This window comes from Danio rerio, chromosome 23 (assembly GCF_052040795.2).
Source record: "Danio rerio strain M-AB ecotype USA chromosome 23, GRCz13ab, whole genome shotgun sequence".
Classification (NCBI taxonomy): domain Eukaryota; kingdom Metazoa; phylum Chordata; class Actinopteri; order Cypriniformes; family Danionidae; genus Danio; species Danio rerio.
Window position 1 is genome coordinate 49,657,501 of NC_141043.1, and position 27,500 is coordinate 49,685,000.

At 36.1% G+C, this 27,500-nt stretch overlaps 1 protein-coding gene across 6 annotated transcripts in view; it reads left to right on the forward strand.

Annotated features, from left to right (window-relative positions):
• Positions 1 to 27,500, forward strand: part of vdra (vitamin D receptor a) — an 83,743-nt gene that overhangs the window by 42,167 nt on the left and 14,076 nt on the right. For 5 of the 6 annotated variants that reach the window (XM_087305038.1, XM_087305036.1, XM_087305037.1 and 2 more), the window contains 2 exon segments: positions 19,516 to 19,663; positions 26,146 to 26,276. In XM_087305038.1, coding sequence (XP_087161164.1) covers positions 19,518 to 19,663; positions 26,146 to 26,276 — 277 coding nt within the window. In that variant the 5' untranslated portion in view covers positions 19,516 to 19,517. 6 annotated transcript variants of the gene reach the window in all.

The following is a 27,500-nucleotide window of genomic DNA, read 5'->3' on the forward strand; positions in this document are numbered from 1 at the left end:
CACACACTCACTCACACACTCACTTTCACACTATCTTACCCACTTTCAAACACAGTTACGACGATCAGACACACAAACAAACACATTCTGTTTTTCACATGCACACACACACACACACACACACTCAAAAACACACATGCATACTCACACACTCAAAACACACGCACAAACACACCCACACACACACACACACTCTCTCATAGACTCGCATGCATACTCACACACTCAAACACATGCACACACACACACACACACTTTCTCAACCTGTCACACACATTTAATTACACTCAAACACACTCACACACACAAATACACTCTTTCACACAGACACAATACGGACACACACACACACATTCAAACACGCTTAGAAAAATACACTTACACACACGCATACTCAACTTTTCACACACACTCAAACACACTCACACAAATACACTCTTTCTCACACACATACACACATTTACTCACTCACCCACTCACCTTACTCGCACATTTAAACACACTTAGACAACTACACTCACACACACTCACAAATTCTCTCTCTCTCACACACACACAGACACACACACACACACACACACACATTTCTATCTCTCTCTCTACACCAGTGGTCTCAAACTGAACTCCTGGAGGGCCGCAGCTCTGCACAGTTCAGCTGCACCTCCCTCCTGTCGTGTAGCCTCTAGTAGTCTTGATCAGTGGATCCGCTGTGTTTGTTTAGGGTTGGAGCAGAACTGTGCAGAGCTGCGGCCCTCCAGCAGTCCAGTTTAAGACCCATGCTCTACACAGATTTACTTTAAACGCAATTAAATAAAGCAAATGTCATGATCGTTATTAGATTAAGACCACTGAAGGAAAGTTTCCTCAAAAATAGACATCAACTAAAAGAGAAAATAACTCAAATGCAAGTAGACAGTAAAGTCTAAAAGTGTAAAGCAGCTGAATATAAAGTGTAAATGAGTTGAATTGTAAAGAAATGTGCAAACACTCGCGTGTGTCTCCTGTGAGAGAAGGCTGAGGTGAGGATCTGCTGGTCTGATGTGTGAAACGCTGATCATCTGCTGATCTGATCTCTGCTTCTGTGGTGTTCTGCTGCTCAGTACACACACACACACACACACGCATTAGTGTTGTCACCATACTGAAATGTCGTTACGATTCCAGGAAAAACATATTTTACAGAGGTCCAGAGTACCCGCGGGGTCTTCAACGCATTGGAAAACTCTTAAATTTGATCATCTCAAATTAAGGCCTTAATAGCCTTGAATTTCGTGACAAAGGTCTTATTTTATTTATTTATTTTTGCCTTTCCTAGGATTAAAGTTCATACCATAACAAAATTAACTGTTGCTAATTTCGGCTAATAAAAAAATTCATGCAGCGTAACGTTGAGTGTATCTCGCACTCTAGTGGCCCTATCATGCACCCGGCGCAGTGTGGCGCAAGGCGTGGTGCAGTAGTCTTTTGGTAGTTTCAGCTTGGTGCAAGAGTGGTTTTGAGGCGTTGCACTACACTGTTTAAATAGCAAATGCATTAGCGCTCATATGTGCGCTCATAGGCGTTCTGCTCTAAAAAGGAAGGCGTTCTGAGGCGGACCGCTGGCGCGTTGCTATTTTGAGAAACTATAATAGATTTTTCATTAGACCAAAACTAACCCGGTCTAAACTCCAGCGCAGAGTTGCACCTCACTTACACACTGCTTAATACACACAAGAGAACAAAAGGCAAATATATTTACATATGAAAACATTTAAATATTAAGGATATATATAGGATATAATAAGAATAGATAAAGGATATAAATATAAAGGATTAAAATATTACAAAACATATTATTTTCTAGCCTATAAATATGAAAAATCACTGCTTTTCTTCATCCCGGGAGGCTTTTTCAGTTCATTCATAACAATCTGCTGTTGTATAATGTTATTATTATTAGCAGTATTATTTATTATATCCATATTTATATTTGTTTAATTAAAAACAAGCTGAGATTTGTCCACCTGTCAGGTTTTAGACCATATGGGGCACAGCATGTGTTTTAGGATATAACTCAGGTGTTTGAGCACACTTCATTATTATTGTTCATTTATTCGTTTGCTGGAAATTAGAACTGAATTTAGAAATAGTTTTGAAATAAATCTTTGCACTTAACAAACGCAATTATTTATTTATAGACTAATGGATGTCTGTGCGTAAAGGTTTCCCTATCCCAGAGCGAATGTGAAAGTAGATCCATTATCTCTCATTCTCACGCAGTAGATGCTCTGTTTAACTGTGTTCTGTTAATAAACTGTGAACTCTGATCTGTTTGCTTGTGAAATGCTCAGTTTTTCCACTTAGACTTACTTTGCGTCCTATAAATAGCGAATGCGCTTATGGCGTGACACAGCTGACTCTTAAAGGGAATGGGAGATGAGACTCTGATTGGTTTATTCTCAAAACACACCTGTAATTTATTAAGAAAATAAACTCAACCGTTTTAGACCATGCGCCACAGCGCAAAGCGCATTTTCCCGTCCTTAAAAAAAACACGTTCTGACACGCCTTGAAAGCATTTGCGCCCTGCGTTTTGCGCTCTGTGCATGCACCGTCAAAATAGAGCCCTACGTCATAGCAGAAAGTGCGTCGCGGTAGTTTACTAATGGCGAGGGAGCGCCATCTCTCTCTCTCTCTCTCTCTCTCTCTCTCTCTCTCTCTCTCTCTCTCACTGTGGTCCGTTTGACCTGCTGCCTTGACTTTTCCTCTCCTCTCGGCTGTTACAGCGATACTTCTGGATAGAGGTCTGCATTCCCGCGGCACCCAGATTTCCAGCCTGATCTCATGAAAAAACACAAGTATTTTACGTTTTGCCAGTTTAGTGGCTAATTTGTGCGAGTTCAGTTGTACCAAATTGTACAATTTTAAAAAGGAGGCGTGGCAGCTAACCCCACCCCTAAACCCAGCCGTCATTGGGGGATGAGCAAATCGTACTAAATTGTACTAATTAGATCGTACGAATTCATACGAATTAGCCACTAAATCAAAGTTACGAATTGTCGTGAGATTGTGTTGCAGATTTCTTGGGGCGCAGAAATACATTTCCGAATAAAGCGGGGGAAGCGCGCGTACGTGTGTGCATGTGTGTTTATGTGTGTGAATGAGAGAGAGCGTAAGCTGTGTGTAGCTTGCTTGATGCTTTGTGTCTGTGTGTGTGTGTGTGTGTGTGTTTATACAGACAGCCCCCCTCCCCCTCAAATATAAAACTGTGTTTGCACCGAGATATCGAATTGAACCGAACCAATGGCATGATAATCGTAACCGAACCGTGAGACCAGTTTAGGTTCACGCCTCTGATTTGTACATTAGAAGCATCGCCACCACAGCCAAGGAACATCCTATATTACTGTGGCTCAACACCAACTCTACGGCAAACACGGTGAGAGAGACACAAGCAGAAGTTGACAGCACTTGAGAGTCTTTCCGACAAAATTTGCAGCAGAGCTGCGAAGGCTATAGTGTTCAACACCAAGTTCAAATTTATTTGTTTAATAAAAATTAAATGTGTGTTGCGCTGTTGCGCATGTATTAAATATAACTGGCAATTTAAATACAATGTCTTATTCAATTCAAGTCGTCACTTGTACATAATTATTTTCTAGGGTTCAAAATGTCTGCAGATTTGACATTTTCCCTCATAATTCTGTCGGAATGGGTGTGAAGTTGGCATTGACTTTCATTTGAAATGGGATTTGGAGGTCTTAAAAAGCCTTGACTTTCATTTGGAGGAAGCCGGGGGTACACTGAGGTATATTACTGGCATCACGATTGCGCAGTGGTTAGCACTGTGGCCTAACAGCAAGAAGGTCTCTGGTTTGAGTCCCGGCCTGGGTCAGTTGGTGTTTCTGTGTGGAGTTTGCATGTTCTCCCCGTGTTGGTGTGGGTTTCCTCCGGGTGCTCCGGTTTCCCCCACAGTCCAAACACATGCACTATAGGGGAACTGATCAACTACACTGGCATTAGTGTATGTATAAATGCAAGAGTGTGTATGGGTGTTTCCCAGTGCTGGGTTGCGGCTGGAATAAATTATATTACAATAATGATTTCTTAAACATGAGACTGCAGACTGGAGCACTGATGCTGGATATTCAGAATATTTGTGAGTAAATCAGATTGTTAGCTTGTACTCTGCGCAGTGTTCTGTTGTGTAATGCTGTGTGTGTGTGTGTGTGTGTGTGTGTGTGTGTGTGTGTGTGTGTGTGTGTGTGTGTGTGTGTGTGTGTGTGTGTGTGTGTGTGTGTGTGTGTGTGTGTGTGTGTGTGTGTGTGTGTGTGTTTCTGCTGCAGTTTAATCATTATTATTGTGCTGATAATGAAGATTCACACACTGACAGACAGAAAACACACTCCAGCAAAACACACACAGCTGCTCGCACGGGATTTAGCAGATCCACTGCTGTATTTCATTTTATTGCTGATAGATGATCATTATTGGGTCATGCTTTATAAATAAAGCGTCATTAGTGAATGTTTATTAACATAAACTAATTAACTATCAATACTTGAAGAGCATTTATTAGTCAATTTTTAACATTAACTAATGTTAGTTATGTAAACTAATGCATCGTTCATTCATTTACTTTTTGGCTTAGTCCCTTTATTAATCAGGGGTCGCCACAGAGGGATGAACCACCAACTATTCCAGCATATGTTTTACACAGCGGATGCCCTTCAGCTGCAATCCAACACTGGGAAACATCCATTATCCACACACACACTCATACACTACGGTCAGTGTAGTTGATCAGTTCCCCTATAGCGCATGTGTTTGGACTGTGGGGGAAACCGGAGCACCCGGAGGAAACCCACACCAACACGGGGAGAACATGCAAACTCCACACAGAAACACCAACTGACCCAGCCGAGACTCAAACCAGAGACCTTCCACTTATGCATTATTAATATTAATTGTATTCCATCATGAGTTAACATGAGCGAGCAATACATGACTGTAATAACATTAGCAAGCCTGTATTAATTCTGTAAAATGACTTGTATTTAGTTTTTATTGTATTCTCACTCATTCTTGGTATTGTCAGCACTAATGGGGTTTTTGCATAAGATTTTCAGTAATTTAGGTTTACAAGATGTCATTCGACGTGTCTGACTTTCTTCTGTTACACACCACAGAAGATAATTTGAAGAATGTTTTTCAGTTTCCCCAAAATATCCTATATTGTGTTCAACAGACGAAAACAACTTAAAGGTTGAAAATGGGGTTTTATAAACAGTATATTAAATTTAATGTGCATATAAGGAAATAAAATATGAAACAAAATAAAATAGGGAAAGAAAATACACAATAAAAAAAAAAAATATATATATATATATATATATATATATGTATATATATATATATATGTATATATATATATATATGTATATATATATATATATATATATATATATATAAATATATGTATATATATGTGTGTGTGTGTGTGTGTGTGTGTGTATATATATATACATACACATATATATACACACACACATATATATATATATATATATATATATATATATATATATATATAATTCATGTTATCTTGGTTTTTAAATTATTTTTAAACATTCAAGTTTATTTATAGATTTTTTTATTTCATTTAATATTTTATTTCATTATATTCTCATTAAATTTAACAATATGTTATTATTTGTTTTATTATATTCATTCATTCATTCATTCATTCATTTATTTTCTTTTCAGTACTTGAGATAGATTGCTCACAATTCTTTTCGCTGCATTCAGAGTGCATTGTTCATATAGAGTCTTGAGTGCTGGTGAAGGTTTTCAGTCCTATATGTTTCATAGCAACTCTGACAATATTGAAAAGTTTAGAGAAAGATTGCCAGACCACGAGGATAAATCATCTAGTATACACTAAAAATAGGATTTAAAGATGATTCCTTGGATTTAATGCATTTTAAGTTAAAGAGTTGTTAACAATTTATTTGGGCTAAATTTAAACAAACAAATTCAGTTGAACATTACTAAATTTAATATGTTTGTTTAAATTCAACATATATAAACTGTTTGCAACAAGATTGAAGACATTTTTTTTCAGTGCACAAACAACAAACATTTATGAGTAACATTTAAAAAAACAACTAATAACATTGAATTAATGAGAATATCATGCAGTAAAATATTAAACGAGCCAAACATCTCTTCTGTTTTCTCGTTTAGTGTGTTATATTTAGTGTGTACACTCCTCTTTTGTTTCTGCTGGCTTTATTATGTGTATTTCTGATCATTAACAGCACTTTAAAGCTTTGCGATGTGCACTGGAGTCTCTGTACTGTAGATTTACTCTTATGTGTGCAGTAAATCTGCACTTTCAGGCAGAGTATCGACTCTGTACTGTTGGTTTATTCAGAATCAACAGAGCGGCTTCAGTAAAGTGGAGCAGAGGTCAGATTATTTTTATTCCTTGGCTTAAATATCATCTGATAAGCTGTTTGTTTTTAAAGAAGCAAATAAAATCACCGACTGTAAACACTTTATTTATTTAGATCTTTTTTATGCACCGTTTTGACCAGAAATATCCAATGTTGCAGTCATCTTAGTTTTGTTTAATTACAATTTTTGGCAGCATTTTTATCTTGTTTATTTATTGCACCAATATATAATGTTATACTTAATATTTCTGTTTATTTCTCATGGTTATTCACAAAATATCACCAGAAATATCCAGTGTTGGAGTCTGTATTTTTGTTTTATGAAATTTAGTGGCAGCAATTTTATCTTATTTATTTATTTTAACAATGTATAATATTATAAATTATAATTTTATTTGTTTCACTTTGTTATTTACAAAATATCACAAGAAATATCCAATTTTGCAGTCATTTTAGTTTAGTTTTTACAGCATTTTCATCCTATTTTTTATTACGTCAATACATAATATTATAATTAGTATTTTTGTTTGTTTCACATGGTTACTCGCGAAATGCAGGATTCTTTGTGTACTTATTATTAAATATATTAGTTAAATAATAAGAAAAAGTTATTTAAAAGTAAACATTTGCTCTTCATGTTATATTTAAATCAAATTAGACTTGCAGATAATATTTACTCGTGCATTTTGTGTTTCCATGTCTATAGTAAAACCGAACCCGAAATCTGTATATCTACACAGGGTTTAGCTGTTGATTTTTTTAACTAGATATAAGAAAGTTTTAATATGTAGACAATGTTATGTTTGAAATATTTTAGTATGATCATTACACATGTATGATTTGTTATTATTTCTCAAGGGAAATGTTATCGCAACAATCGTTATATTCATCAACAATATCGCATATTTTGCCGATATCGTGCAATCTTATTTTACGTTTTGTTGTTGTTGTGTGTTTGCATCGTATGTTTTGTGGTGTATTTTTTATGTTGTGTGTTTTTTTTTATAGTTTTGTATTGTGTTTTTCAGTGATTCACAATGTGAGTGTTTGCATTGTGTTGTGTGTTTGCATTGCATTGTGTTGTGTTGTGTTGTGTTGTTTTGTCAAAGGTCTGCTGCTTTACTGCTGCTGTGCTATATTTGTGCTTGGCTTGAGTATGTTGTTCTGTACAGCGTGTTCTTTACCTGAATATCTGATAATGTTCAGCCACACACACACACACACACACACACACACACACACACACACACACACACACACACACACACACACACACACACACACACAATGAGCTTGTGTTGATGCGAATGTCTTTCATCTGTATATCGTCTGATATCTGACTGTGCTCATTATACAATAATACTGCATTATTATACAATAATTTAACAGTTCCTCATCAATTATTCCTGGAGTGCATTATTTATAATAATGATTCGTCGTCAATTCTTCCAAGTGTGTGTTATTTTATAATAATTTAACTATTCGTCGTCAATTATTCCAGGTGTGTGTTGTTTTATAATAATTCAACGATTTGTCATCAATTATTCCAGGTGTGTGTTATTTTATAATAATTCAATGATTTGTCATCAATTATTCCAGGTGTGTGTTATTTTATAATAATTCAACGATTCGTCATCAATTATTCCAGGTGTGTGTTATTTTAAAATAATTCAACGATTCATCACCAATTATAAAAGGTGTGGGTTATTTTTTTAACGATTCGTCATCAACTATTGCAGGTGTGCGTTATTTTACAATAATTATATGATTCGTCATCAATTATTCCAGGTGTGTGTTATATTATAATAATTCAACGATTCGTTATTAATTATTCCAGGTGTGTGTTATTTCATAATATTTTATGATTCCTCATCAATTATTCCAGGTGTGTGTTATATTATAATAATTCAACGATTCGTCATCAATTATTTCAGGTGTGTGTTATTTCATAATAATTTTATGATTCGTCATCAATTATTCCAGGTGTGTGTTATATTATAATAATTCAACGATTCGTCATCAATTATTCCAGGTGTGCGTTATTTTAAAATAATTCAACGATTCATCACCAATTATAAAAGGTGTGGGTTATTTTTTTAACGATTCGTCATCAACTATTGCAGGTGTGCGTTATTTTACAATAATTATATGATTCGTCATCAATTATTCCAGGTGTGTGTTATATTATAATAATTCAACGATTCGTTATTAATTATTCCAGGTGTGTGTTATTTCATAATATTTTATGATTCGTCATCAATTATTCCAGGTGTGTGTTATATTATAATAATTCAACGATTCGTCATCAATTATTTCAGGTGTGTGTTATTTCATAATAATTTTATGATTCGTCATCAATTATTCCAGGTGTGTGTTATATTATAATAATTCAACGATTCGTCATCAATTATTCCAGGTGTGCGTTATTTTAAAATAATTCAACGATTCATCACCAATTATAAAAGGTGTGGGTTATTTTTTAACGATTCGTCATCAACTATTGCAGGTGTGCGTTATTTTACAATAATTATATGATTCGTCATCAATTATTCCAGGTGTGTGTTATATTATAATAATTCAACGATTCGTCATCAATTATTTCAGGTGTGTGATATATTATAATAATTCAACGATTCATCATCAATTATTTCAGGTGTGTGTTATATTATAATAATTCAACGATTCGTCATCAATTATTTCAGGTGTGTGTTATTTCATAATAATTTTATGATTCGTCATCAATTATTCCAGGTGTGTGTTATATTATAATAATTCAACGATTCGTCATCAATTATTTCAGGTGTGTGTTATATTATAATAATTCAATGATTCCTCATCAATTATTCCAGGTGTTTGTTATATTATAATAATTCAACGATTCGTCATCAATTATTTCAGGTGTGTGTTATTTCATAATAATTTTATGATTCGTCATCAATTATTCCAGGTGTGTGTTATATTATAATAATTCAACGATTCGTCATCAATTATTCCAGGTGTGTGTGATATTATAATAATTCAATGATTCGTCATCAATTATTCCAGGTGTGTGTTATATTATAATAATTCAATGATTCGTCATCAATTATTCCAGGTGTGTGTTATATTATAATAATTCAATGATTCCTCATCAATTATTCCAGGTGTGTGTTATATTATAATAATTCAATGATTCCTCATCAATTATTCCAGGTGTGTGTTATATTATAATAATTCAACGATTCGTCATCAATTATTCCAGGTGTGTGTTATATTATAATAATTCAACGATTCGTCATCAATTATTTCAGGTGTGTGTTATTTCATAATAATTTTATGATTCGTCATCAATTATTCCAGGTGTGTGTTATATTATAATAATTCAACGATTCGTCATCAATTATTCCAGGTGTGTGTTATATTATAATAATTCAACGATTCGTCATCAATTATTTCAGGTGTGTGTTATTTCATAATAATTTTATGATTCGTCATCAATTATTCCAGGTATGTGTTATATTATAATAATTCAATGATTCGTCATCAATTATTCCAGGTGTGTGTGATATTATAATAATTCAATGATTCGTCATCAATTATTCCAGGTGTGTGTTATATTATAATAATTCAACGATTCGTCATCAATTATTCCAGGTATGTGTTATATTATAATAATTCAACGATTCGTCATCAATTATTCCAGGTGTGTGTGATATTATAATAATTCAATGATTCGTCATCAATTATTCCAGGTGTGTGTTATATTATAATAATTCAATGATTCCTCATCAATTATTCCAGGTGTGTGTTATATTATAATAATTCAACGATTCGTCATCAATTATTCCAGGTGTGTGTTATATTATAATAATTCAACGATTCGTCATCAATTATTTCAGGTGTGTGTTATTTCATAATAATTTTATGATTTGTCATCAATTATTCCAGGTGTGTGTTATATTATAATAATTCAACGATTCGTCATCAATTATTTCAGGTGTGTGTTATTTCATAATAATTTTATGATTCGTCATCAATTATTCCAGGTGTGTGTTATATTATAATAATTCAACGATTCGTCATCAATTATTCCAGGTGTGTGTTATATTATAATAATTAAAGGATTCGTCATCAACTATTGCAGGTGTGCGTTATTTTACAATAATTTTATGATTTGATATCAATTATTCCAGGTGTGCGTGTTTTGTATTAATTCAATGGTTGTTTCCCAGTGGTGGGTTGCGGCTGGAAGGGCATCCACTGCCTGAAACATATGCTGGATATGTTGGCGGTTCATTCGCTGTGGCAACCTCTGATTAATAAAGGGACTAAGCCGACAAGAAAATGAATGAATGAGATGAATTAATGTTTTGTTTTTGTGTTTTTGTTTTGGTGCGTTGGTTGTTGTTTTGTTTTTGTGTTTTTTGTTTTGTTGTGTTAATTTTAGTGTTTTATTTATTGTTTTGTTTTTGTGTTTTTGTAGTTTTGTTGTTGGGTTGTGCTGTTTTTGTTAGTTTTTGTTTTGTTGTTTTGTGTAGCATTGTTTTTTTTTGTTGTTGTGTTGTGCTGTTTTGTATTGTTTTTTTATTTTGTTTTTGTTTGTTGTTGTTTTTGTTGTGTTGTGCTGTTTTGTGTTGTTTTTTGTTTTGTGTTGCATTGTTTTTGTTTTTGTGTTGTTTTTTATTATGTTTTTGTTTGTTTTGCTTTTGGTGTAGTGTTGTTTTTTATTGTTGTATTGTGCTGTTTTGTTTTTTATGTTTTGTTTGTTTTTTGTTGTTTTGTTTTGCTGTTTTTTGTTTTTGTTTGTTTATGTTTTGTTTTTGTATGTTTTGTTTTTGTGTTGTTTTGTTTTTGTGTTGTTTGTTGTTCTGTTGTTTTAACATCACCTATTTCATATTTGTATCCACACTATTCACTCTCTAACTTCTTATGTTAACTTCAGAGCTGTGTGTGTGTGTGTGTGTGTGTGTGTGTGTGTGTGTGTGTGTGTCATGTTGTATTTTACCACATTCCTGATCTTCCACAAACACCCAAAACAATGCCACAATCACACGTTGGCTGATAATCGCACATCTCCTGCTGCAGATCTGCACTCCTGCATGCTGTATTCTGAGGGCGTATTGGGACGCAGCCGACTGTAGTGTGGTTCTCCCCTGTCGGGCCCCTCAAACGGGGATTCGGGCCCCTGTTCCTCATTCTGCTCTGCAGAACTGAACAAATCTGGGTCAACAGCCTGTTCTGGGTCATTATACGGAGATTAGAGTCTGCGTTCGGGATCTGGGGTCATTTCGGAGGACTCGAGTTACACTGACCACAGATCAGCTAAACATCCGTGTGTTTCCAGAATGAGTCGCGTAGCAAAACACGGGTTAGCATTAGCACTAGCTGACGGCTGAATGTGTTTCTGTGTCTTATGCAATGATGATCTCAGCAATGGTGAGTTGATGATGTGAGAATGCGCTGGCTGTTTATGAATATGCATAATCACGGTCATTATAATGTCGAGTGTTTGGTGCAAACTATTTCTAAACAATCAGTTGAGCTCATTTCTGAAGAGTCGTTTATTTGGCCTTTGCCATGATGAGTGTATAATATTTTATTATTTTGCAAGATACTAATATTGAGCTTAAAGTGACATTTAAAGGCTTAATTCGGTTAATTATACAAATTTTTGGCCATCAGTGGTTTGTTCTGCAGATAATTGAAAACCTTCATTTTAAAGGGGGCTAATATTATTGACCACCGCAGTTTACATATTTATTTGTGTTTTATTCCAGCCAAACATTCATGTTTACAGTTCTCTAGTGCAGGAATAATTTAGTTAATATATTAAAAAACTAGCATGACAATCTGTAAAAATGTTATGTCGTTTCAGTACAACTAAAATAGCTATATACACTAAGTGGCCATTTTATTAGGTACACCTCACTAGTACCGGGTTGGACCCCTTTGCCTTCAGAACTGCTTTAATCCTTGGTGTTGTAGATTCATCAAGCTGCTGGGAATATTCCTCAGCTTTATAACATGCTGCGTTATCCTGCTGGAAGTAGCCATCAGAAGATGGAGACACTGTGCTCATAAAGGGATGGACATGGTCAGCAGCAATACTCAGGTAGGCTGTGGCGTTGATGCTCAATTGGTACTAATGGACCCAAAGAAAATCTCCCCCACAACATTACACCACCACCACCAGCCTGAACCGCTGATACAAGGCAGGATGATCCATGCTTTCATGTTGTTGAGGCCAAATTCTGAGCCGAGCATCCGAATGATGCAGCAGAAATGGAGACTCATCAGAGCAGCAACGTTTCTCCAATCTTCTATTGTCCAGTTTTGGTGAGTCTGTGTGAATTGTAGCCTCAGTTTCCTGTTCTTAGCTGACAGGAGCGGCACCCGGTGTGCTCTTCTGCTGCTGTAGCCCATCCGCCTCAAGGTTGGATGTGTTGTGTGTTCAGAGATGCTCTTCTGCAGAGCTCGGTTGTAACGAGTGCTTATTTGAGTTACTGTTGCCTTTCTATCAGCTGGAACCAGTCTGGCCATTCTCCTCTGACCTCAAGGCATTTGCGCCCACAGAACTCTCTGTTCTACATCGCTTTGGAAATATTTCTAAATAATCAAAACTTCACTAAGTTGACTGATAATCTTGTCTTCAACTTTAGTTTGTACTGTGTGACCTCATTATGTGTGTTTATAAATGCAAACCTTTGTTTGAGAATGTTTATACACACACACACACACACACACACACACACACACACACACACACATTTCCACTAGTGTCTGCCTGTTCCTGCTTATTATTCACTGTTTATCAGCAGTTATGAAGTATGATCTTATTCTGCATCCCTAATTTCACACGACTACTGCCTTAATAACGATTAATAAACAGATAATTAAGTGTACTTAGGCAAAACTCACAGTTAATTGTTAATAAATAGCCAGAATTGTGTCATAATGAAGCATGCCTGTCTGTGTTTGTGTGTGTTAGTGTTAGTCTCCGAGGACGGCGGTGTTTCGTAATATTCTGCACGTATTTCCCGATACTGCATGCATGCTTTATGCAGCGTTGCGTTTCTCTTTGTATTGGAAGACGCTTCTGTTTTGCGCGGACCACACAGTGTCAGAAACGAGCGGCTGAGTCTGCTCGCGTGACCCGAACTCCTGGTGGAGCGCAGATTATTGAGTGTCAGGAGAGTTCGTATGGTTTAATCCCGCAGAGTGAGAAGTGAAACCTGAATCAGGTCTTATACGGCCTCAGCTCTTTCCTCTGCTTCTTGTGGCTTTCAGTTCTTGAGAAACAGCAGAGTTCAGATGAAGTGATGAACACAGGGCAGAGCTCCTACTGCAGACGCACGAGTCCAGATGAGTCCACATTTGCATTTTCACTTCACTTAATATGCACAGATGTGTGTTATTTACTGATTATTCTACCCATATGGGAGCTGTGTCAGTGCTTATCACTGTGGCCTCACAGCAAGAAGGTCGCTGGTTCGAGCCTCGGCTGGGTCAGTTTGTGTTTCTGTGTGGAGTTTGCATGTTCTCCCCGTGTTGGTGTGGGTTTCCTCCGGGTGCTCCGGTTTCCCCCACAGTCCAAACACATGCGCTATAGGGGAACTGATCAACTACACTGACACTAGTGTATGAGTGTGTGTGTGTGTGTGTGAGAGAGAATGAGTGTGTGTGGGTGTTTCCCAGTACTGGGTTGCAGCTGGTAGGGGTTTCGCTGTGTAAATCATATGCTGGAATAGTTGACGGTTCATTCCATTGGGGTGACCTCTAATTAATAAAGAGACTAAGCTGAAGGAAAATTAATGAAGGAATATCTCTGGGTATGCTAATGCTAAAGTTAGCGCTAGTGTGTGTGTGTGTGTGTGTTCAGTTAACACATCTGACAGTGCTCTGGTTCTTCGACAGCTCCTTGTTTCTGGAGTGTGTGTGTGTGTGTGTGTGTGTGTGTGTGTGTGTGTGTGTGTGTGTGCATGCGTGATGGTTTCTGTGAACGCTGCTGGTGTCTGAACTGTAGGAGAAACACTGATCTCAAAGCAGCTGCGCACACACACACACACACACACACACACACACACACACACACTCCAGAAACACAGCGCTGTCGAAGAACCAGAGCACTATCAGCTGTGTTTACTGAATACACACACACACACACACACACACACACACACATTCTCTCATACAGCATTTGGCACAAAAAAAACACACACTCACAAATGCTCACACAAACACACTTATAAACACACACACACATACACAGTATCAGTCACACAAACACTTACAAACTCACACTCACACAGCATGTCACACAAACACTCTTAAAAACACACACACACACCGTATTAGTCACACAAGCACAGACAGCATCAATCACACGAACACACTTATAAACGCGCACACACACACATGCATAGTATCAGTCACACAAACGCACACACACAGCATCAGTCACACACATACACACACTTACAAACACACACACCCACTCACACACATATATAGCATCACACACACACACACACACACACACACACACACACACAGCATCAGTGACACAAGTGCAGATGTACACACAACATCCTGCGTGTGTGTGTGTGTGGGTCTGTGTGTGAGAGTGTGTGTTGCTGCAGTATGTTCACTGCTTCTGCTGTGCAAAAAACAACTCCACTTCCAGGAAGAGCCACACACACACACACACACACACACACACACACACACACACATACACACACACACACACACATGAAGCAGGTGTGTTTGCCTGTATTCATCAGTGTGTGACCTTTGACCTCTGCTCTTCTGTAACTGAAGCTCAGCTCATTGCAGTATTCATTATTTCTGCACACACACACACACACACACACACACACACACACACACACACACACACACACACACACACAGCTGTGAATCTGCTCAAACACACACCTTCAGTTGGAGACGTGTGGTGTAACCCGTGGAGTTGATGATTGGATCTCCTCTTCGCTCATCTGTTGTGTGATTGGATCAGACGCTCATGATCATCTGTTCATGTAGAGATGAGCGGTTCATCTGCTGCTGATATTGTTGACAATGCAATTATTAAACATTAAATATCATTAATATAGAGCGGCACGGTGGCCTCACAGCAAGAAGGTCTCTGGTTTGAGCCTCGGCTGGGTCGGTTGGTGTTTCTGTGTGGAGTTTGCATGTTCTCCCCGTGTTGGTGTGGGTTTCCTCCGGGTGCTCCGGTTTCCCCCACAGTCCAAACACATGCGCTATAGGGGAACTGATCAACTACACTGGCCGTAGTGTATGAGTGTGTGTGTGAATGAGTGTGTATGGGTGTTCCCCAGTACTGGGTTGCAGCTGAAAGGGCATCCGCTGCGTAAAATGCGTAAGTTGGTGGTTCATTAGGGACTAAGCTAAAGGAAAATCAATGAATGAATAATAAATCATAATAAATCTATGTTTTTTTATACATTTAAATTTATCAACAATTTAAAATGTTGCTGTTTTTATTACATATTTAAAGGTTAATCAAAATAAAAGTCTTCTAAATGTGTTTTTATCTATTTATTAAATAATACGTCTAGAAAATAAACATTAGGAGATTACGTTATTGCAATAGTTAATGATTTCTAAATTTTATTATTTTAAAATATTTGTTAAATAAATTATAAAGTATAAATATACGCTGTTTTTCATTTCCGTATTTTCGTTTATTTTTCTGAAAATAAATAAATAAAATGCTGTACCATTCTCTTCATAATGTGTTCTTATAAATTATTAACAGTATTATTAATTAGTTAAAGCTGTTATTGATTCAGCTGATTAGACTATTAAAACGTGTTTATTAAACTAGCATTTATTTATTTTAATGAAGTATTTTTAGTAAAAGTTTAATAGTTATTTATTTAATGTTTAATAAATCATTAATCCAGAAAAAATTTTGAATAATAGAATTTAAGGGGAACAAAAATGTATGCAAATATATTTAAATTATTGTATGTTTCCTGGTTTTGGTTAAATAAACATGCATTATATACAGTTAAAGTCAGAATTATTCACCCCCTGTTTATTTTCCCCCCAATGTGTAACAGAGAGCAGATTTCCTCTACATATGTCTAATCATAACAGTGTTAATAACTCATCTCTTATAACGCATTTATTTTCTCTTTGTCATGATGACAGTGAATAATATTAGACTAGATATTCTTCAAGACACTAGTGTTCAGCTTACAGTGACATGTAAAGGCTTCACTAGGGTAATTAGGGTAAAGTTAGGGTAATTAGGCAAGTCATTGTATAACAGTGGTTTGTTCTGACTATCCAACAACAACAAAAAGCTTGAAGGGCTAATTATTTTGTCCTTAAAATGGTGTTTAAAAAATGGATGTGTGGAAGCATTTCGGTTTCTTTCTAAAAAGATACGAAAAAGGAGAAAAGGTGACAGACAAAAAAAACGGTATGCAGGCCCTGCCAGACTGTGGTGAAATATAAGTCGGGGAATACGACTAATAACAGTCATGGGGACTGCAGAACACAGCACACTGTTCAGATTGATGCAGACATTAGCCCCTTTCACACATACAGACCTTTCCGGAAAATTGCATGGTATGTGTGAACAGGTCCTTTTTGAAAATACCGGTAAATTCGTTCTGGCTATTTTCCGGAAAGAGAAGTTGTAACATTACCGGTAATTTGCCGGAATGCTGCGCAGTGTGAACGCAGAAGGAAGATTGCCGTAATAAGCGCGTGCACGTCTAGAACCTGCTGACGTGAGACGTCTGCTTGAGCCAATCACAACAGTCAGACGCATTCACGTCCGCGCGGTTTATGAGAATAAAAGCCTTTGAATATTTTTCCAGACACATTTAGCTGCTAGAAGTTAGTCAGATCACGTTTATATGTTCTTCTTAATGTCAACTGTGTAAATAATCATCGATGAGATGCTTATGATAAGCCGTTGTTTGTTTACGTTCGTGTGCCTGTGAAACAGCCTGTGAGCGCCAGCACACGCACATATTATGAACATCTCTACATGCGAAAGTGATCCTGCGAAAGTTGTTCACAATATTGATCATCCACAGAGTTTGTGATGTAGTCAAATGTTTACAAACACAAGCGCAGCCGTTTAAAGCTCATTTGTGGTGAATGATGTCAGAATTTACCGCTATTTTGGAATGGATGTGTGAATGCTCTTTTCCGGAAAATTTCCGTAACGTCCTCGCCTGTGTGAACAGCGCTTTTTTGAACATACCGGTAAAGTCGTTCCGGAAATTTTCCAGATATTTACCGGTATCACTGTGTGAAAGGGGCTATTGACTTGTACTGCAAAGAGACCCTCTATTTCACTCATGGCTTGTCCTCTCAAGTGGTGGAAAGACAATGCACAACGTTACCCACTGCTGTCAACCTGGGCCAAGTCATATCTCTGTCCCAGAAACCTCAGTCCCAAATGAGAGGGGTTTATTCTGTTGCAGGGGACATGCCCAGAGACCCCAGCTTTAACCAGATTATAGTTATATGATCATTTTCCTCTAAGTGAGTGAGTGAGTAAATGTTGAATGTGATGAGTTTTCAACAATACTAAATTGAAACTTTATTTTTTTATATGGTTTAATAATTTTTTGTTATTAAAATTAAAAAAATTGAAGTTCCTGTTTGGAAGCTTACAGATAGACGGCTGATTTGTATGTCATTGATATGTTCAGTGCTAAGCTAAATAAACACTTTTGGCACTTTTTTCGAGTCTTTTCATTAGTTTTGTTTTTCCTGTAAATTATTCAATAAATAGCGTACCGTGCCATTCATACCGAGGTATTACCATACCGTGAAATTCTGATACCGTTACATCCCTATATGAGAGACTTGCTTTGTTTACCAAATAAATTGAATCTAATTAGATTTGCAATTTAAACATTGAATAAAAGTCAAAAGGGCATTACTTTTTATTTCACATATTACGGTTTTAGTTATGATACTTCCAAAATAATTCCTTAGAAATCTTTTTACCGAAATCCTCCGCAGAAATAGCCAAACACATCTGCAGATTCCTCCTGGCCCTGGGTATGGCTTATAGACTGATTCATATACATTGAATTTATTTTACATTAAGAGTTCAAGCTACTGAGTGAGTGCTGGTGTTGATTTAAGTCACAGTTCACTTCCGTTTTCTAACAGTGTGCTGGTTTTATTTTAAGCTCTGTCTGCTGCTGCGGCTTTCCGGATGGCAGTGAATGTGGTGTAAAACAGTGTTTAAACAGTAGGAGCGTATCACACTGAATGAAGCACATAATCTGCACCTGGGTTATTCTCATAGTAGTTTCATATAAATAATAATAATAATTTCCTACATTTATATAGCGCTTTTCTGGACACTCAAAGCGCTTTACACATCGGGGGAATCTCCTGATCCTGCATGAGGCGACGGCAGCCATATTCCACCAGACCACACACCACACACCGGCTGATTGAGTGATGAAGACAGTTCTGATATGGGGAGCAGGTCAGGAGCTCAGGTTAACGTCTCATCTGATAGATAGAGTCCTCTTCACTATACTGGGGCATTAGGACTCGCACAGACCACAGGTTGAGCGCCCCCTGCTGGCCTCACTAACACCACTGCCAACAGCAACCTAGCTTTCTCCCATCCAGACAATGACCAGGCTCAGCCCTGCTTAGCTTCTGTGGCTGACCATGTAGAGTAGCAGAGAGCGAGCTGCCGGCGAGTAAAATAATTATAATAATTTTTCTGGTTATTAATTGCATGTTTTTGCTACACTTACTGCTTTATTTTTAGTGTAACACACAGGTTGTCATTTAAATGATATACGTTTTACCGCTCCGCTGGATTATTGATGCGTTGTGCTGTTATCCGTCTCTCGATCCTCCATAATCAGCAGCTGATGTTTTTCCTGCATTAGCACCTGTTATCTGCATAAATGTAGAGCCTCATGCTGACGCTCTGCACGGATTGGTGCGTGTGTGGGGTCTCTCAGCCAATCAGGAGTGTGTTCAGCATTGAATATGGATGAGCTGTGAGTGTGTCTTCTGCTGCTTTCTGTGTCTAAGTGTGTTTTCTGCTGCTCTGTGTGTGTGTGTGCAGTGATGGATCTGATGGCCGTGAGCACGTCTGCGACGGGTCAGGATGAGTTTGACCGTAACGCGCCGCGCATTTGTGGAGTGTGCGGAGACAAAGCCACCGGATTCCACTTCAACGCCATGACCTGTGAGGGATGCAAGGGTTTCTTCAGGTAATACACTCATTTAATAGGGGAGAAAGGTCAGTTAGAGTCCGAATTACAGCAAAAAACACAAATAAAAAAGAAAGCAGTGATTTCTAGATATGCTTTGACTTGTGCTTGATTGTACACGAGATGAACGCACAATATTAGATCAACTTCATTTCATTTGTTGATATACATCCTTACCTGTCATTCAGTTTAGCGCAGTAATCAGGTAAACTGCTGGAGTCCTGATGGTGTAAAGATAATGACAGGTGATGGTGATGATGATCTGCCTCAAAAGCAGCATCAGGAAAGCGCTAGTGCTTTAGGAGCAGAGATGGGCAGAGGATCGCCAGTTTGACCACAGATACGAGAGAAAGTGAGTGAAGTGTGTGAACACAATGCTCCTCAGAGAAAGAGAGGAAGACCTGTGGATATTTCCCCTTCAGAGCATCATTAAAGGGTCATGAAACCTCCTCGTTTCAGCAGGGTGTTTTCACACCTCTACTTTGGAAAAAGTCAGAAAAGTGGGCGTGTCCAGCTCTGTTTAGGGGGGAGTGTCGGAGGAAGAAAAGAGGCTTGGTGTGGGAGTGTCTATTTGGGCACGCGTGAATTTCAGAGTCAAAATACACACACAGGAGAAAGTGATGTTGTTTAACCTACATGGACATCTGTAGTCGAATTATTTGCCAAATGATTAAATGGTGGACTTAAACTGCAGTTTGGCTCTTTCATTCAGGGAATTCATTCATGCCCCTCGCGACAAACAAGATATTTGATTTGAGGATCTGCTCTAAGCGTGTATTTTTCATGCAATGTTTGATACCGCACGGCGAATGAGAGAAAAAAAAACCTCAGCATTTCCAAGAAACTTAGATGCACACGGCAGGTAGCGTCAGAAAGCCGCGTGTGTTATTCCGGTCACTAAATGCGGTGAAAACCCTACACGAGGTTAAAGTTTGGTTGTGGTGCTTACATGTTTACACTCGGTGCAATAGTTAACTTAATTCGATACGAACAAACTGAATAAACAAAGAGCACTGGTCGCTCACTTACCAAATCTGTAGAGACAGGACAATCACCAGCAACTAGAGCCGCGTCTTTATTAAGAGGAGACGAGCAGCGAATCCGGATCTCAGCGTTTGCAGATGAGAACAGCTCTCAGGTAAACAATAATCCTCCTTAGACACGTAAGTTATTGTTGTGGAGCGTCGCGTACACTGTTAATCCACACGTGACTCCAGCTGTGCTCTCACAGAGAGAAAATGAAAACAAAACTTCACTACAGCAAACTATAAAATCAACACTTCACGCTAGTTTTGCCAACACAAGGTGGCGTCTCTGTCGTCTAAACACTGTAGCCCCTTTCACACAGTGATACCGGTAAATTTCTGGAAAATTTCCGGAACAACTTTACCGGTATACTGAAAAAAGCGCTGTTCACACAGGCGAGGACGTTACGGAAATTTTCCGGAAAAGAGCATTCACACATCCATTCCAAAATAGCGGTAAATTCTGACATCATTCACCACAAATGAGCTTTAAACGGCTGCGCTTGTGTTTGTAAACATTTGACTATAAATTACAAGCTCTGTGGATGATCAATATTGTGAACAACTTTCGCAGGATCACTTTCGCATGTCGAGATGTTCATAATATGTGCGTGTGCTGGCGCTCACAGGCTGTTTCATGGGCACACGCAAAGCTTAAAGGTAAACAAACAACAGCTTATCATAAGCATCTCATCGATGATTATTTACACAGTTGGCATTAAGAAGAACATAAAAACGTGATCTGACTAACTTCTAGCAGCTAAATGTGTCTGGAAAAATATTCAAAGGCTTTTATCCTCACAAACCGCGCGCACGTAAATGCGTCAGACTGTTGTGATTGGCTAAAGCAGACGTCTCACGTCAGCACGTTTTAGACGTGCACGCGCTTATTACGGCAATCTTCCTTCTGCATTCACACAGCGCAGCATTCCGGCAAATTACCGGTAATGTTACAACTTCTCTTTCCGGAAAATAGCCAGAACGAATTTACCGGTATTTTCAAAAAGGGCCTGTTCACACATACAAACTTTCCGGAAAATTGCAGGCAATTTTCCGGAAAGGTCTGTATGTGTGAAAGGGGCTTGTGACAGTAATGAATATTAATGAAGTTGCACAATAGAGCGCGCTGATTGGTTTGAACCAAGCCTTACTCATGCATTAATGCAGCACACTGTAAGACGTAATAAGACACACTCTGGCACAGACGTCCAGTCTGCACGCTGGAATACACACTATTATGTCATGACCGTGACGCAGCTTCAAAAATTCATTTCAAACCGGAAGTACGAATTTGCTTGAAATAACGCAAAAACAACCAATTTACACTTTTTAGTGAAATATAGGTGTCCTAATAGTGTTTTTAGCAGTGTGGGACACATATACGACTGTCAACAGCTCAACACATGTGTTCTGGTGTTTAGTGACCCTTTAAAAGAAGGAATCTGGAGGAGTTTAGTGCGTAAAGGACAAGAGCGCAAGCTTAAACTGAACAACCCTGTCTGGGCGGGACCGAGAGCCACGCGAATGACGCGAGCCCGATGGAGCGATTGTTTACAAGTGTGGAGTCCTGTGAAGGAGCACCGGATGGAAAGTTTTGTTCTGTGTTTACCTCATGGTTAAAGTTGTTGCACGTCCGCCGGTTCCTGCCTCAGAATGAGCGAGTTTGAGCCACTTGTACATCCCGGAAGTGTTCAGGAAAAGCAAAACAGCAGCGAAGAAACTCGACACAGAGGAACATTTACACCTCACTGCCCACTAGCGTTTCAGAAGTGTTAATGCAGACCAACAGAGACAGCAGCAGAAGTATAAATGCACAGCTACACGCGTTGCCTGCGCTGTGGGTTACGCCGGTCACTTGACGCAGAAGTATAAACCAGGCTTAATGGTCCAGCCAAAGCTCGAACCTGCAACCTTCTTGCTGTTAGGCGATTGTGCTCCCCACTGAGCCACCCTGATGCCCAGAATTGGAATATGTGTTTATTTGAAACGATAAGAATAATGTAGAGCACATTAAATGATGTTTGTTGTGTTGTCTGCACTGAAATACACGTCTAAGTACATTTAGAAATCACTGGATCACTGGTCACCAAGTGCAAACACACACACACACACACACACACACTGGAGTCTATTAGAGTTGCACAGCACACACTCCACAGCGTTAGCTCAACTCAACAAACGTTTTCAGGAAATGGACAGCAGTAAGCAAACTTCTCAAACCATAGCGATGACAGGTTAAACAGTTCCTCGGCGGTGCCTGAGATGTTGTATAAACACAGTCTTAACTCAGTGACACGGAGCCGAGTCTGATATTTTCATCCGTTCAGTCGTGGTAAAGGTCAGACGGACGCAGCGTCTCCCGCTGGACAATCTGCAGCTCATTAGACGCTTCGCTTTTATAACCGTGCTCAGAAACATCTGTGTGTGTGTGTGCGTTAATGAAGCCGGTGTTTATCATGAGGATAAATTAGCAGAACGCTTCATTATATCTCAGCCTGCAGAACAAAAACGCCCTGCTTTATTGGCAGTGTACACACTACCTGACACGAGTCTTGTGCTGGATCTCAGGTGGAAGAGCAACAAATAATAACTTCCACTTGAAAAGTGTCTGAGGTGGATTTCTCTGCTGGATCATCTGCTGATCTGCATCAATCATCACCAATACTGCAGAAGACCTACTGGAACCAGCATGGAGCAAGATTCTCAGAGAAATCAGTCAAGTTTGGTGAAGGAGAAGTCATGGTTTGGGGTTCATTCAGTATGGAGAGATCTGCAACATCAACAGCCTGAGGTATCAAGACATCTGTGCTGCCCATTACATTACAAACCACAGGAGAGGGACAATTCTCCAGCAGGATAGCGCTCCTGCTCATACTTCAGCCTCCACATCAAAGCTCCTGACAGCAGAGAGTGCTCCAGGATTGGCCAGCCCAGTCACCAGACATCAACATTATTGAGCTGATGAAGGAGGAGGTGTTGAAGATGAACACAGAGACTCTTGATGAACTCTGGGATCCTGTTGAAGGCTTTCTTCTTCATTCCAGATGACTTTATTAATCAGTGATTTGAGTCATGTCAGAGATGTATGGATGCAGTCCTCCAAGCTCATGATGGAGTCAGACACAATCTTCATTCTGTCTCCACTGCAGCAGGACTTTATATTCTATACTGGACATTATTTCTGTTCAGTGATGAGACTTTAGTCTGAGCAGAGTCAGAGCGCACTGTCCTCATCAAATCAGTCAACATCAAGACATGATCAGATTTATTGAGCTCAAATCAGCAAAATCTAGAGGCCTTCACCTTTCATAGAGACACTTCTGACACCAGATCATCCACTAGAAGAGCAGTTATTATCTGTGTTCCTAAAACATGGAGAGGACACAAGACTTCTGTCAGGTATTGTGTGAATATACTGTCATATAAACAATTATTGTAGTGTAGAAACATGTAATGACAACACAAGACAAGCAATACACAAACACTACAACAGTACAAACAACGCAACAGTATATATATATATATATATATATATATATATATATATATATATATATATAGTTGGTCAAAATGATTCACCCATATATATGTGTGTGTGTGTGTGTGTGTGTGTGTTTGTGTGTTTTCGTAAGTGTGTGTTAAGTCTTTGTCAGTGTTTTGACTCTGGATCTGGATTATCCCTCAGTAACCATAGTTACAGAAAAAATACCAACAATAATTCAGTGTTTATGACCGTCATAAAAGCAAGAAACATCCTGACTTCAGACGCAGTTTGACGGAGAACGCAAATGATTTTACTGCAGATTCAGAGATGTTTTGTTGTTTCCATAGTTACCGGCTGAAGTATAAATAAATACATATTTTCATATGTTACCTTCTGCAGTGTGTGTTTAAGTGTGTGCATATTTAGTTCATCATGTTTTATCATCTGTATGTTAACATGGTATGTGCATTTTATATTAGACTATATATTATATTACAGACCACAGCAGTTTTGTACTATTAAAATACCTGTCAAACTAAACAAGATATTATATATTGTAAAATTTGAAAATACAATATTTATTGGATTTTATTATATATTGATTTTAAAAAAAATGTATCATAACTTTTTTAACTTATTTTTTTTTTTACTTTATTTTATTAAGTTTAAAATTGATTTTATTTATTTTTATTTTTTTACATTTTTTCCACTGGATTTATTTGATTTTATTTTTTATTTTGTTTTATTTATAAAAAAAAATTTATACATTTTTTTTTATTAAATTTTTTTCAACTGAATTATTATTTATTTGTATTATTTATATTTTACATTTTGTTACATTTTTTAACTGATTTATATTATTTGATATATTTTTTTACTTAATTTACATTTTTTACATGTTTTATTTATTATTACATTTTTTCAACTCTTATTAAGTTTTATTTTATTGTTATTTTTAATAATTTTTTTATTTTTTATTACATTTACACAATTGATTTATCTGATTTACTTTTTGTCTTTTATTTAATTTCTTTTTTATCTTTTATTTTGTTTTTATTTTATTTTCAAAAATTTTACATTTTTATAATATTTTTTTATTTTTATTTTAAGTCCACGCATTTTTTAAATTTGATTAATTAATTAATTAATTAATTTATTTTATTATTTTAAGACCACACTGAAACTAACTGACCTTCTCAACTGATTTTTTTCATTTTATTTATTTTTAATTTTATTTTATTTTTGTTTTAGTTTTTTTAGATGTTTTTATTTCTTATTAAATTTTTTCAACATTTTATTTTGTTAATTTTTTATTTAATTAAATTTTTACCTTTTTATTTTTATTAAGTTTGTTCAACTGATTTATTCAATTTAATTTGATCGATTTTTTAATTAGATTTTTTAAATATTTATTTGATTTTATTATTTATTGATTTTTTTATAAATGTTTTAATCATTACTTTTTTTCAACTTATTTTTTACCTCATTTTATTAATTTTAATATTGATTTGATTTATTTTTATTTATTTAATTAGATTTGTTTTTCCAGTTTTTACTTTTTTATTATTATTTCAGCCAAACTAAAAGAACTTAGACTTTTCTAGAAGGAAAAATACTGCAAAAAACACTTATCCCATAAGAAGGTGAATGATTTAGCCTGGTTTTATATATGTACGTGTGCACACAATCTTGTGTGTATATATAATGTGTCAAATTTAAACCATATTTTAGATTAATTATATTTCTAACACATTTCTACGTTGATATTCCTTGTTTTTGTGGTTATATAGAGAATTTTACCACTTATGTTTCATTATATGTTGACTCATTCAGCTCTCTCTCTCCATGTGTGTGTGTGTGTGTGTGTGTGTGTGTGTGTGTGTGTGTGTGTGTGTGTGTGTGTGTGTGTGTGTGTGTGTGTGTGTGTGTGTGTGTGTGTGTGTGTGTGTGTGTGTGTGTGTGTGTGTGTCCAGGCGCAGTATGAAGCGTAAGGCCAGTTTTACCTGCCCGTTCAATGGAAACTGCACCATCACTAAAGACAACCGGCGGCACTGCCAGGCCTGCAGACTGAAGCGCTGCATCGACATCGGCATGATGAAGGAGTGTGAGTCTGGGGTCAGGGGTCATGGGGTCATCTACATTATCATATCAAAGAACAAACACAACAGTCAGATGGGAATGACAGGAGATCAGAGATATACAATCACATGACCACACTCAAACCAATTATTTTAGTTATTTATTTTTTATTTAATTAATTTGTTAATAATTTTTATTTATTTTAAGACCACCCTGAAACTGTCTGACCTTCACAATCAATTGATTTAATTTATTTTTATTTTATTTATTTTTACATTTTTTTTTCCACCGGATTTATTTGTTTTTATTTTATTTTGTTTTATTTATTTATTTATGTATTATTTATTTTTATAATTTTTTTAATAAAAATGATTTAACTGATTTATTTATTTATTTAATTATTTATATTTTACATTTTTGTTAAATTTTTTAACTGATTTACTTGATGTGATATATTTTATTTATTTTTATTTTATTTAATTTACTTTTTTAATTTTTTTAAATAATACATTTTTAAACTCATTTTATTTTATTAAGTTTTATTTTGTTTTATTATTATTTTTAATTATTTTTATTACGTTTACACAACTGATATATTTGATTTACTTTTTAAAATTTTTATTTAATTTCTTTTTATATTTAATTTAATTTTAATTTTATTTTTTAAATTTTAAATTTTTATGACATTTTTTTTATTTTTATTTTAATTTTTTAATTTTATCTATTTATTTGTTTGTTTATTTATTTATTTATTTTTTTTAAGACCATACTGAAACTGATGGACCTTCTCAACTAATTTATTTCATTTTATTTATTTTTATTTAATTTTTGTTTTAGTTTGTTTTTGATTTTTTTACATGTTTTAATTTCTTATTACATTTTTTCATATATTTTTGATTTAATAACATTTTTTACCATTTGTTTTATTAAAAAAAATTCAACTGATTTATTCAATTTAATTTGATCTATTTTTTATTAGATTTTTTATAATTATTTGACTTTATCATTTATAGATTTTTTAAATATTTTTTTTTAATCTGTACTTTTTTCAACTTATTTTTATTTTATTTTATTAATTTCAAAATTGATTTTATTTATTTTTATTTTATTTTTTACAATAAAAATTTATTACATTTTTATTTTTATCTTTTTTCTTTTATTTATTTATTTATTTATTATATTTTTATTTACTTCTCAACTGATTTATTTTTTATTTTATTTTAGGATTATATCATATTATATTATATTA